General features: G+C 38.1%; 1 protein-coding gene across 10 annotated transcripts in view; it reads left to right on the top strand.

The window, feature by feature from the left end:
• The window catches only part of ANO5 (anoctamin 5), a 55,995-nt gene that overhangs the window by 29,634 nt on the left and 13,677 nt on the right, over positions 1-12,684 (top strand). For all 10 annotated transcript variants that reach the window (XM_008640901.2, XM_017743650.1, XM_017743651.1 and 7 more), the window contains 8 exons: positions 2,552-2,620; positions 3,611-3,895; positions 4,256-4,369; positions 5,927-6,042; positions 6,999-7,133; positions 8,357-8,462; positions 8,552-8,612; positions 10,193-10,344. In XM_008640901.2, the coding sequence (XP_008639123.1) occupies positions 2,552-2,620; positions 3,611-3,895; positions 4,256-4,369; positions 5,927-6,042; positions 6,999-7,133; positions 8,357-8,462; positions 8,552-8,612; positions 10,193-10,344 (1,038 nt within the window). The remainder of the gene's footprint in view (positions 1-2,551; positions 2,621-3,610; positions 3,896-4,255; positions 4,370-5,926; positions 6,043-6,998; positions 7,134-8,356; positions 8,463-8,551; positions 8,613-10,192; positions 10,345-12,684) is intronic.

Below are 12,684 nucleotides of genomic sequence, written 5' to 3' on the forward strand. Positions count from 1 at the left end.
CAGGGCCCAAAGGAATGGCATGAAGCTGAGTCAGGGGAGGTTTAGGTTGGGTATTAGGAACTAAAGGTTTTTTACTCAGAGGGTGGTTGGGCACTGGAACAGGCTCCCCAGGGCAATGGTCACAGCACCAAGCCTGGCAGAGTTTTGGCAGAAGCATTTGGACAATGCTTTCAGGCTCATGGTGTGACTTTTGGGGTGTCCTGTGCAGGGCCAGGAATTCACAGAATCACAGAATCATAGAATATGCTGAGTTGGAAGGGACCCACCTGGAGTTGGGCCTGCATTGTTACCTGTTGTTGTTATACAACAGGTTTAACCTGTCATTATCACAGTCAGGTATATAGCAGTTGTCTCTCTTCCGTACGTACCTGATCATGCAGTGTTACATTTGCACTGGGCATGATAGTACTGCTGGACTTTGGATCTTGCTTTGTTGATCTTGCTGGGATGGTTCATTACAGCCCAGCATGTGTTAGATAAAGAGTCTGTGCTTATCCCACATTATGTGAGATATCCACATAATACGGTGGATGTGATGTCTCACAGAGCTTCCCTCATCCCTCTTTGTCTGCAGAGTGGCATCTCTAGCAGAGTCAGAAATACATGCACCAGGTATAGCTTATTACATTTGGGGCAATAAGCTTAAAATTCTAACAAGTACACATTAAAAACAACCAGCTCTGGCCCAAGGATACGTTTTGTCCATTTTAAGCCTTTGATGGAGGCACAAGGAAATTCAGTATTTGGGAAGAAAAGGGGAAGGAATTTTTTTTTTTTTTCTGTGGCAGATTGATTTTTTTTTAAAAATGTTTTTCCCATTAACTGGAAAGTACAGTACATTGCATAGGTTTCTGGAGGGGGCTTATGGGAGAAGAGCAAGGTGGTAAAAAGGGTGTAATTTTTCTCAGACCACTGCAGTTTATCACACTAAGTCTGTTGCAAGGAAAGATAAGTAAGACCCTTTGGCTCTCTCTGTTCCTGAGCTGCACAGCTGGTGAGAAGCTGTCTGGTGCCAGAGAACCCTCTGAGCTGACTTGCTTGGCTCTCTTTCCAGTGTTTGCTGGAGAAGGAATACACACCAGCATGCTTTGTTAGGAGAAAAGGTAATCCAGAGGAGCATGTAGCTTTGGATACTAGGCTTGAATGTCAGCTTTTCTATAGCATTTTAACATGCGTTCTTAAATCACCTTTTATCTGTGTTGTTCTCTATCTGGTTATCATGTCAGCAAACCGGAGTTCTCTGGCATGTTTATACACCTATACAACCTGCATTTAGGCAGGTTTGTAGGATGCAAATAGTGCACGGAATTGCTTTTGTCCCCAGCATGTGCTAGAACTCAGGAGTTATCATATTAGCGAGTTTATATCGTATAGTGTCTAATCTAATATATAGTAATATTTGGCAAAATCAGATGTGACACATAAAAATGAGAGGCCACTAACACAGGAAAATACATCAATACATCTTAGGGTACATTTGAGGACTATGAAAGCTATTCTTCAGTCTGTATTCATTTGTCTGAGTAGTTTATGCAAACTGAAATGCAGAAATGGCAGTCTGCTCCTCACAGACATTCAGGAAAATAAAACTGGCTGAAAATTACAGTGTTTTGGGTTTTTTAAGTATGTTTGAAAACCGTCAGTTAAGACTTTTCAATAGAAGAAACTTTAGACAGCGTGGCAGGGTTTAGCCAGAAATAAATTTGTTGTCTAGCTTGTGCATTTTAAAGAGGGTAGGGCTCAATATTTGGCTTAATTTATTGTTACTGCAGCAGTTCTTCAGCAAATTTTATATAATTAAGAGGACATTAATGCATTTTGCTCTCAATAAGAGCAAAAATTATACAGAGAAGGAGAGGAAGAACCACCTAGGAAGTACTTCGCAAAATCCAGAATTCAAGAAGAATATTGAGCTCACACACGTCATGCAGCCACTACAAACTGCCACGGGCAGGCGTGTTATCTCTGCATGAAGTCCATGCTGACTTTATGCAAGCTAAGCACACGTGGTGATTTGTTGGTCTTATCTAGTTTTATAGTGATGTTTGTGAAATACTGTTTGAATTGTCTGTAATCAGTACTTGAATATCTGTATCAGGCATAATTGTATAACTGGTAAATAGATGAGACTGTCAGTCTTCCACGTGCTTCCAGAATTTTTCTTTTCATCATTCTCTTGGAAATATAGCTAAACTTGAACAGACACACACCCCACACACCAGCTTCCTGAAGCCAGAAGTGCTCAAGACACAAGACATCGGTTGCTTCTCTGATGACCTAGATGGCACAGAACAAGCCTTTTCCTACCCAGTAGGTGTCCTGTGGCTAGCTAGTGCAATTCCTGATGTGTTCCCATCACAAAGCTGGCCCTCACTGGAAAGTGGCCTGGTATGCATGGGCTGGTTTTTGTCTGTTTGCTTTTAGAAGGTCACATAGCATTAAGGGGTTGTCATCAGGGCAGTTGAGAGAAGTGAAACCCAGGGAGTCATCGCTGAGTGGCCAATTAGTTGCTAACTTCATCAGTTACTAAAGTGTCTTTGTTTCTCTTCAGGAAAGGAGAAAAGAATTTGAGAGCAACCTTCAAAAGGCTGGTTTGGAGCTAGAAACAGAAGACAAGAAGGTAAAAAAAAAAAAAAGAAAGAAAAATTAGGACCAAAAGAATCGACCCAGAAATTAATAAACCACTTTGTTTCTTTGAGAAAAATTATAAATTATGCTCATGGATTTCAGTGGAGGGTGACTAATTTTGGAGAAACAAGATTAATATGTTTATTTGAATCCTTTTTCCAGATACATTGATAAGAATTGTGGAAGCAGAATAATTTTGATTCAAGAGGAAGCTTTTGTTTTGCTTCCATAATGAAAAGAAAGCCTTTGCTTTCATAAAAAGAAGAAGGCAAAATAGCTGTGATTTGATTTAAAGCCACATAAACGGGAAGTATGCTTACAGCTGATTTTAATCCCACCTAACAATGAGTAACAAGTTTGGAAGGCAATTTATGCCCACTGGATGTTGTAATTTTGAGGAAGGACCGTGGTGTAAAAACTTGAGGATGTTTGATGAGTGGTACTGTTTGGTGTAATAACTGGAGAATGTGCGATTTTTACTGATGCAGTCAGTGTGCCAGAGGCTGAGTTGGGTAAAATAACTCTTGATGAAGTTCAGACTCTCTAACATCCATAGGTGGGGAATTCATCAAGCCATGTTAAAAACCCTGCTGATTGCAAACTTCTGCTGTGAATGCAGAGCAACACTAGAAGAACACACATGTTCTGTGAGGCCTGTGACAAGATTATTCTACGTGTTTCCAGTGTAATGAGAGTTTTCGGACTCCAGTGTATGGCATTAATACAATTTGAAAAGCCTTTGTGAGCTTTTAGTAGTGCAGAGATTATTTTTATGAACAGCCAACCACTCAAGCTTTTCAGTTAAAAAAAAGTATATATACACACACACAGAGGAAGTCCTTCTATTCCCCCCTCCTTTTTTTTTTTTTTTAATCCTTCAAAAATATGTAAAAGGCAATACATTTTGTATAAAAAATATTCCCATAAATCTTGCAATAAAACACAGTTTGGTCTAATGTCTGATTTAACTTTTCTGGGGCAGGAATCTGAGGATGGCAAGATTTTCTTTGTGAAGATCCATGCGCCGTGGGAGGTTCTGATCACATATGCAGAAGTGCTGAACATTAAGGTTCCCATCAAGGAAAATGACATTCCCTCCATGGTGGAGAACCCCCTGGACTGTGTGCTTTCCCCGCTCAGGCTGCCTGAGAAGGTGATGCACCCTGAACCGGATTATTTCACGGCACCATTCAGCAAGGACAAGCAGGAGCTGTACCTCATTAATGATGAGAGCACTTTCTTCTCACCGTCCATGAGAAACAGAATAGTACGTATGTGAATTTGGCTACTTAGGTTTTACATGTAGATTTACATGGCCCCATCAGAATATTCATGCAAGGAAGGAGTGAGTATAGAAACCGTGGTAACTGAGGTAAATACAGAGATGCCTGGGTACCTTTGCATCTTGCTTAGAAATATAGAATAATATTTGTTGGAACAGATCTTCTGGATGTCTACAAGGCAGTTGTGCCCTCAGTGTTCTTATAAGGGATAAGGCCTTCTGAAGAAGTACTTCTTGCTTTTGCATGTTGTTCCTGCAGATTATACACAGTGCACATCCATGATAGGTTTCTATTAAATGGCCTTAAAATAGGAAGGGTCTAAAATTCTCATCCTTGAATCTCAGGTTAATTATATTCTTACACGTTGCCCATATGGAACAGAAGAAGGGAAGAAAAAATTTGGGATTAAGAGACTGCTAAACAATGGCACCTATACAGCTGCATATCCTCTTCATGATGTAAGTATTTTAGTTTTCTGCTTTCTTGAGCATTTCCCGGTGTTTGCACTCTTTTACGTACTGTGACATTTGCTATTCCAGGAGATGTGAAAATATACTCAAACCTTTCAATTTGTCCCAGTAATTGATTCTGTTTCATAACACACAAGACATATCTGTCAGCCCTACTATTTGGCTTTTATGTGCTGAAATGTTTCTTCCTGTGGGTGAGTTTTTAGAATATGTGTCAGTCACACCATTTCTTTAGAGACTTATTCCATCATATTCCTGTAATGTTGATGACACAGACCATGCAGTAGTACCTTAGATTATAACACGGAATGAATACCTAGAGGAGATGCATACATTCAGCAGTGTGTGTCTACAGGGTGTGTACACACACATACTGTAGTTACACAGTAGTGCACACTACCTGCAGTTAGAGAAAAACTCTTGTGATTGTACCATTTTTGGGCTGAAGTCAGATGAGATGCCTGAACCCTGTAGTTCAGTGTGGAATGGTCACTTGTCCATTTCCCAGGGAGATTTGGGGAGCGAATACTGTAAATGTGGTAAGGGTAGTAAATACTGTGTTTAGTTTTGCTGTAAGGTCTGTTTTTAATACGACACGTGTAGATTTAGTCCTGAAATTCCATAGAGAAAACAAGAGAGAAATGGGTTACATGTTTTATGTGGGTTTTTTCCCTTCAAATTTCTTTTCCTCCTAACTATTGTGTTTAATTTGTTGTTTAAGTCTTAAATTCTCTCCTTGTTTTTAATGGTTATTTCAGATGTCACAATGCTGTAGTGAACTTAACATGCTTATTTATATCTCTGAATTCTACCATAAGGCATTTTTAAATACTGTATATAGATTTATATTTTTAAATGTTTGAATTTTTTTTTCCTTTGAAAATAGAAATAAATGAGTGAATGGACATTCCTTAGGTTTTCAGGAGGAAAGTTTGGCTGATTAGGATCTAGAATGTTAGTCTAGGCTGGCAAGTACTTTATACTGTAGGGTCTACCAAAACCACAGACAGTAAAAAGCAAAAATCTCTTCTATACAACTACAGCCAACTTTAAATGCTAAGAAATCTTACCAAAAATTTCTAAAACTTGAGAGAAAAACCTCAAAAATCTTTGTCTAAAAATAATTATTTAATCTTTCAGAATATTTTCAAAAGGCAAACTTTAGGGTGCTTAAACTTCTATTGGTTGTTTTCTATTTAGAAACCAATTTTCATGCTTTTCTTTGTGGTTGAGAGACATTAAGAAAAAAGGAAGATCAAGATCACAAACTGCATAATTGACATAGCCAAATATTTCTAGAAGCAGAGTTCTATGGCAAGGAATAAAATTACAGAACCTGTCAGAAACTGTGGTTATTTTACGCTGTTTGATTTCTAGAGAAGTGATGAAGTTCCAAAATTTTCTTAATATTTGGCAGTTAAGATACTGATAATGACAAACACCACAGTCTTAAGAGGGATGCGTCATCATTACTGTTCATCTCTTTCAATGTAGTATTTGAGCCTGTCGATGAGGTGTTTTCCCCTTACTCTGATTTGCTCACAGTGCCAGTACTGGAAAAAGGCAAGCGACCCAAACTGTGACAGTGAGAGGTACACGCTCTACATGGAGTGGGCCCGTTTCTTGCGCTTCTACAAAGAGCAGCCTTTGGACCTTATCAGGTACAGTACAGCCTGGGGGTGGTTATGTTTCCTTGGTTTTCACTGTAATACAGGGTATATTGATTTGTAACTTCATCCTGCTAGGAAATTTTTACCACTTAAGATCCAATGATATTAAAATGTTATATATTATCTAATTATAAATATTATAAATATTATATATAATGGATATTAACTGGGAACTATGTCCTGGGAGGACATGACACAGCTTTCTACTGAGAACTGGAAAAAGGCTTCATTTCAAATCAAATCTCTTTCCATCTAGCCAGTCCTCCTGGGGTCAGGTATAGTACAGATAATTCAGCTGTAAAGAAGCACATACATAGAATATCTCAGATTTTTTTAATCACTCTCTGCAAAAAAATTGTTAAAGATTTATTTGAAATGTTGAAATTTCAACACAGACTTGAAAAAATACAGATAAAATCAGCTTGGAAGCTTGATTCTTAGTTCTAACCCCAAATTTAAACTCACTTAAGATCCCTTTGATTCAGCTGATATGATACAACAGAATGGTGCTTTGTTCACAGGTTACAGTTCCCTGTTTGTAACACAAGTGGTTGTATTTCTGTGGATTACCTATTTGTTTTAGCCATGTGGTCAGAACTGTTGTGCTGTTTCATTTGTGTAACTCATTGGAAAAATCAGAAAGTAAATCTTCACTTAAGCTATCCTGTAGAAAAGAGAAAGAGTGATTTTAAAGTCAGATTTTCTGCTAGGAGGAAAAAAGGGACAAAAGAGGCCATGTGTGTGATCATTCACCTTGTTCATGCAGCTTGAGTAACTTCTCATGGCCAGCTTCAGACCTCCTTTTCCACAGTACTTCAATGCATTTACTCTTCTGTTAAAAGAGATTTTTGCCATGTATTTCACTTTTACTCTGGCCAGTTTGCTCTACTGCAGTTTTAAATTTAGCTTGGTGTTCCTGTTAATTGCTCTTTTTTTTTTTAATTCAGAAAGTACTATGGTGAGAAGATTGGAATCTATTTTGCCTGGCTAGGATTTTACACAGAGATGTTATTCCTTGCAGCAGTTGTTGGCTTAATCTGTTTTCTTTATGGCTTGTTTACAATGGATGAAAATATGAGCAGGTGAGTATAATGTTGAAAATCTCCTGGGCAAAAGCTAAGCAATGTGAAAATTTTATTCTTGCCAAAAAAAATTTTGTTGTTGTTACTCAGTAGGTAACAAGCTTTTAAAGCTTGTCAGAGAGACTAATTTGTTCTTCAGCCGTCTATTGACTGAAAAGGTGGTGGACCACTCATGCAGAACTTGTAACTATCAGTTAGTAAGACTCAACCTGTAGGTGAAAAGCAATATTTTGTTGGGCATAGCTTTCTGTGTTGGAGAACCTGCAATATGTAAAGACCTAGGAGTACCCCTTAGATCTCTCAAAATTGTTTAAGTGTTTATTGTTGGCTTAAGCTTGTCTATTTAATCTATCTTGCAGAGCAGTCTGACCTTTTTGCGTAGGTCATCATTTGTACTAACCAGAAGCATGAGTAAAACAGATCAGCATGGTTCTCTCATCAAAGAGGGATCCAGTATCTTAGAAGCCATAGTTTGGGTGGTTATTTTTAAATAAGCATAGTATTTGTTTTATCAGAAGTCCAAAGATTTATTGTATTCAGGGATTGGGGGTGGAGAGAGGAAAAGAGGGTTGACTTCACTGCTTGCTGTTTTCTATAATAAGGCTTCCCTAAAATTTTGAGGTTTAACCATAAAAGATGAGTAACAGGTTAAAATTCTCATCTGTTCTGTTGAACAATATAATTTTGAGACTTATATTTTAGCTAGGTTAAGAATTCATCTGGGAATACTGCTATACATATTGAGATTTCTCTGGATACTAAAGGACTATCATAGGATTGTAAACTTCACCCACTGTCATTAAATTGAAGTAGCAAATTTTACTGCAGATATCAAAGCTGAAGTGGTATCTCTGCTTTTAGAAAAGGTGTTTTGATGTCATTGCTAACCTGATGGGAAATAACATGGTTTATATCTTGCCTGAAAGCAGTGCATGTGTAGTACAGCTCCTGAGAGACTCCTGATTCATTGCTGATAGAGCCAAAAAGCCCGTATCGAGGGAATTGTTAATTCTACTCCTTGTAGCAGCTGCTTCATTCGTGGCTTCCCCTGCCCAGCCACTGGTTAACACCAGTGAATGTGACAAGATGCAGCATCTTTGGTGTGAAGCTGCAAATGTTGAGCTTTGTACAAATGAAGCTCCTATTTATTTTTTAAATAAATTTCATGTAACAGCTTTTAAGATGCTGTGGAAACAGATACTTTACAATGTTTTCCTCCCTAGCAAAGAAATCTGTGACCCTGCAATTGGAGGAGAGATCATCATGTGCCCGCTTTGTGACCGAGAGTGTGAATACTGGAGACTAAACACCACCTGTGAGTCCTCGCAGGTCTGTATCTGGTTCTGCAGCCACTTGCCATTTTCGTTCGTCCTGAAAACTGTCTGGGTACTGACCTGTTCCTGGGTATTCTGTTGCAGTATTCCCATTTGTTTGACAACGTGGCAACTCTTTTTTTTGCCATTTTCATGGGCATATGGGGTGAGTACATTTGGTAAGTTTTATGTCAAGCAATAAGGAGATCTTGGCCAAGCTGCTGAGGGACACTGGATGAAGTGGGAAGAAGGGGAATAAAAGCTTCACCATAGTATCTTGCCTCAGGTGCAAAAGTGATGAAAGAGTGAAAATAATTTACAGTTACAGAGGAATTAAGACTTAAAAAAACCCAAAGAAAATCTAGCATGCATCTAGGATACTGTAAGAATATCATAAGTATTGTGTACTTTGAACTGCTAACATTTGATTCTTTCCTTAGTAACCAGAGCAGCCTATATAAGAGTCCTCTCTGCTAAGTCCTGCACATCATCAGTGTCCCTGTGAGGGAGTGGGGAGCTTTGTGTCCTGTCACTGGGTGGTGGTCCATCACTGCCACTCTATTAGCTGTACTTTTGGGATGAGAAAATTCATTGGGTTCTACTCCAGTGAACTTCATGCATTGTAGTATGTTCTGATGATGTAGAAATTGGTGGATTTCTGGCCTCTATAATCATAGTTTCACACCAATGATACTTCTTCAGACTTTTACGTTCATATTGTGTAGAATACATGTTCTTTTCTTCAACTCTTTGAAGGTTGCATTCAGCATAGCATAGTTATTGTTTCTAATTTCTTTAAATACATTTCTCTTGTTTCATACTGTTTGTATGAAATATCGTAATTAAATCTTCAACTTGCATATAGATATTTCATTAACTCACAAAGATTCTTGTGTGCTAATAGAAAACCTGTGTATTTGTTACCAAATAAGATTTTTGTTGTATGGCTGTTTTACTAAACTTTTCCTGGTTTCTAAGAACTAGCATTTGCATGACATGGATTAGTCATTCAGGAAGTACCAGCCAGAGAGTTTAGAACTGCAGAAGATAAGCTTTCCTGTGTTTGTCTACATCATAAAATGTCTCCAGTTCCAATAAGAACAATCAGATTACAAAATGTTTACATTTTAAAGTAGTTTATAAAGGGCTCTTAAAATGTTATATAGTATTATAAATTTTATAGTTGTTTATATATGAAATCAGTTCCCTCTAGCATCTTAAAAATTTCTTAAGCCAGCCCAACTCTTGATTATATGAAAATCATCAGACATTCACTGTCTTTAAAATGAGCATGATATCAAATAAACATCAAAAAGCAACAGAAATCTTTGAGCATACTACTTGAAAGCTGTTCTGCTTATTTGTTGTAATAGTTATTTATGTGCTATAGATTTATACACAGCAATTAGTTGAATTATCAGGTTCTTTTCCTAATTCATGCTACTTTTTGCATATGCAGAGTAGTTAAGCTGTAATTAAACATGGTCATCATAACCATGGAAATACCTATATCTTGTCTTGGCATCTTCCTTGTCATCCACTTCTGGAATTCAATTAGCTAATAAATCACTGGATCCATATTGTGGTCTTACCTGTGAGCTATAGTAGGTAGTCAGTAAAAATAGTTGAGTCACACTGTAAGGATAAATAATAAACCACCAAAAAGAAGCCAGTGCAGATGTTTAACTTGGTTCATGAACTTGTTCACATCTTCCTTGACACTATTTTAACATTTTCAAATTGTAGTTACACTTTTCTTGGAGTTTTGGAAGAGGCGGCAAGCTAGACTGAAATATGAATGGGATTTGGTTGATTTTGAAGAGGAACAGCAACAGCTCCAGCTGAGGCCTGAATACGAGGCAAAATGTACCCAAAAGAAGAAGAATCCTGTAACTCAGGTAATGAACATGCTGAGTTGACACGTGTGCAAATTCAGTTGTATGCTGAAAGTTTCGTAACATGGAAATCGACACATTAAATCAGGAAAACAAAGGCAAAGTTTATGGTTTTGACACCATATTTACAGCATCTTTCACATTTCAGGGTACCAGTCTCTGAAACCTTCATGCCTTTAAAACCACTCTTTCTTATCCCTACACAACATATGAAGAAGCAGTCACCATGATCTAAAGTAATAAGTTGGTCTAGCTGTGGTTTTGCTTCTGATACACAACCACTTTGTTTGGGGAACACCAGAGAGATGAAGGTTGCTGAAGTCCTTTCTCTGAAATCTAATTGGGATATAATTAGTGACCCAATTTAACTCTGTTAAACACTCTATATAAATATTAGATGTTAATTGTTTTCATTTTAAGTTTATTTTAGGTAAGAGTTATTTCACAAATTTAGGGATCAGCTGGTTGCATTCCAACACAACATCTACCACACCCGTTTAATGTATTTTTAAATCATCTTTTCCCTTTCATAGAATTGCATATAAATAGCTTATTGTCACTAATCCTAAGTATACTTAGATAGCACAGTCTTCAGTAAAGAAATAGAAGCTTAGCCAGAATGTGGGAAGAGTCTTTGTTCTATAAACAGTAGCCCTGTCTTTCAGGGCTTGTCTCCTTAATCATAGGAAATACATATACTAATCTTATTTCTCATGAGAGAGGGTTTTCCCCCTTCCACACACGCAGCATTAATTCTGCTGTTGTAACTAGCTCTGAGTACATTGCACAGAGCTCTTCAATAACAGTGCACTATGTGTAAGAGTGTAGCTCTACTGAAGTATTAATTTCTGCACGTCCAGGAAAACAGGTTCAGGTAAATCAATTTTCATTAGTTAGCTCTACTAATTGAAAACACATGCCTGCCAGTTATGTGTTATTTGCTGGTTTGCATCCCTGTGTATGCTCTGGCTCAAAACCCCCCTCTTCTGTGGCTGTACAGGGCCCAAGCCCTGCCAGACTGCTGTGGTTGTGCTGCAGCTGAGGGAAGGAGCAGGGAGGTGCTGGCCCTCTTTCCAGCAGGCAAGTGTTGGCCCCTGTGTGCTCTGCAAGAGAGAGTGATCATGTTAGGACAGGGTGGTAATGGGCTGACTGGTTGGCTGTGGTTGTGTACAGCATGGACCAAAACCTGTAGCCAGGTGAGATGAGTCAGCTGTACCAGAGTGCAGCCAAAGGCTTGGGTGTGCTTGTATAGCTGTCCTGAGGGAGAAGACTCTAAATTAATCCGGATTCCTTAGGTGAGATAGGGTTTTTTGAACTTTATTTAGGAAATAGAAAAGGACTGTAATACACTTCTCCTATCTCAGTGCGAGATAACTGCACTCCTCTGTATTTTCTTAGTATGCATCAACAATTGCCATAAAAATTCAACGACTGTACAAGCCTTTGTTTTGTGACACTTCACTTTACTGTCTCAGTGGTTTTTCAGAAACTTTTTTGCAGTAGGGTTTATCAGTGATCCTTATCAGTACCCAATTATAGGCTAACCTGTAGAGGTAATAGTAGTGTAATTTCTCCTATTAGAGCACGTGCTGTACTGGACATGTGAAAGGACAGTGCTTTCAAATAAGTTAATTCTGCAGTAACCAATAAGGTTATGTGGGTACAGGACAATGACTTTCTTGTGTCCCACAGCTGGTTTTGCTTCACTTAGAAAATTATTTTGTCATTATTCATGACTCAAAATTCTAAGTGCACTGAAACTGAAATTGCCATCTCGAGACTATCATTAATTTATTTATTCATGGTGCCAAACTTTCTAACTAGATCATAGCTAGAATCTGGGTTTTCTGATCACAGTAGAATTCTAATTTACATAAATAATGAAGCATTCAATTCAAACTTAGGCTCTGTCATTGCACCTTACTGCCTGCATTACATTTGGGGTTGCACCCATCTGTAGTACTCTGCGACTTTGTTCAAGAGGAGGGTAAGCATTCTACAGTGCCTTGTCCCAAAGATTTATCAAATTCAGGTTATTTTTCACTGCATCTTCTACCACTGGCATTAGTTCGTAAATAGAAGATTCTGTCATAAAACATGCACTCTTGATATTTTAGGAACTAGAATTGGTTGCAAAAACTTTACATGAGCATTGAAAATTGTTCATGTGTTGTCTGGGGATATTGGCATGGCTAAGACCCAGTTGCCTGGTGCTGCAGCAAACTTGGCAGCTACATTAATAGCCATTTCTTCAACTAAAAAAACAAATAAAATTGAAGGAGTGGAGAAAAGCACACTCTGACTGGCACATCCAAATGACAAATTTTAAAGAAACTCAGCAGG

Source organism: Corvus brachyrhynchos, unplaced genomic scaffold (assembly GCF_000691975.1).
Source record: "Corvus brachyrhynchos isolate BGI_N302 unplaced genomic scaffold, ASM69197v1 scaffold169, whole genome shotgun sequence".
In the NCBI taxonomy this organism is placed as follows: Eukaryota; Metazoa; Chordata; class Aves; order Passeriformes; family Corvidae; genus Corvus; species Corvus brachyrhynchos.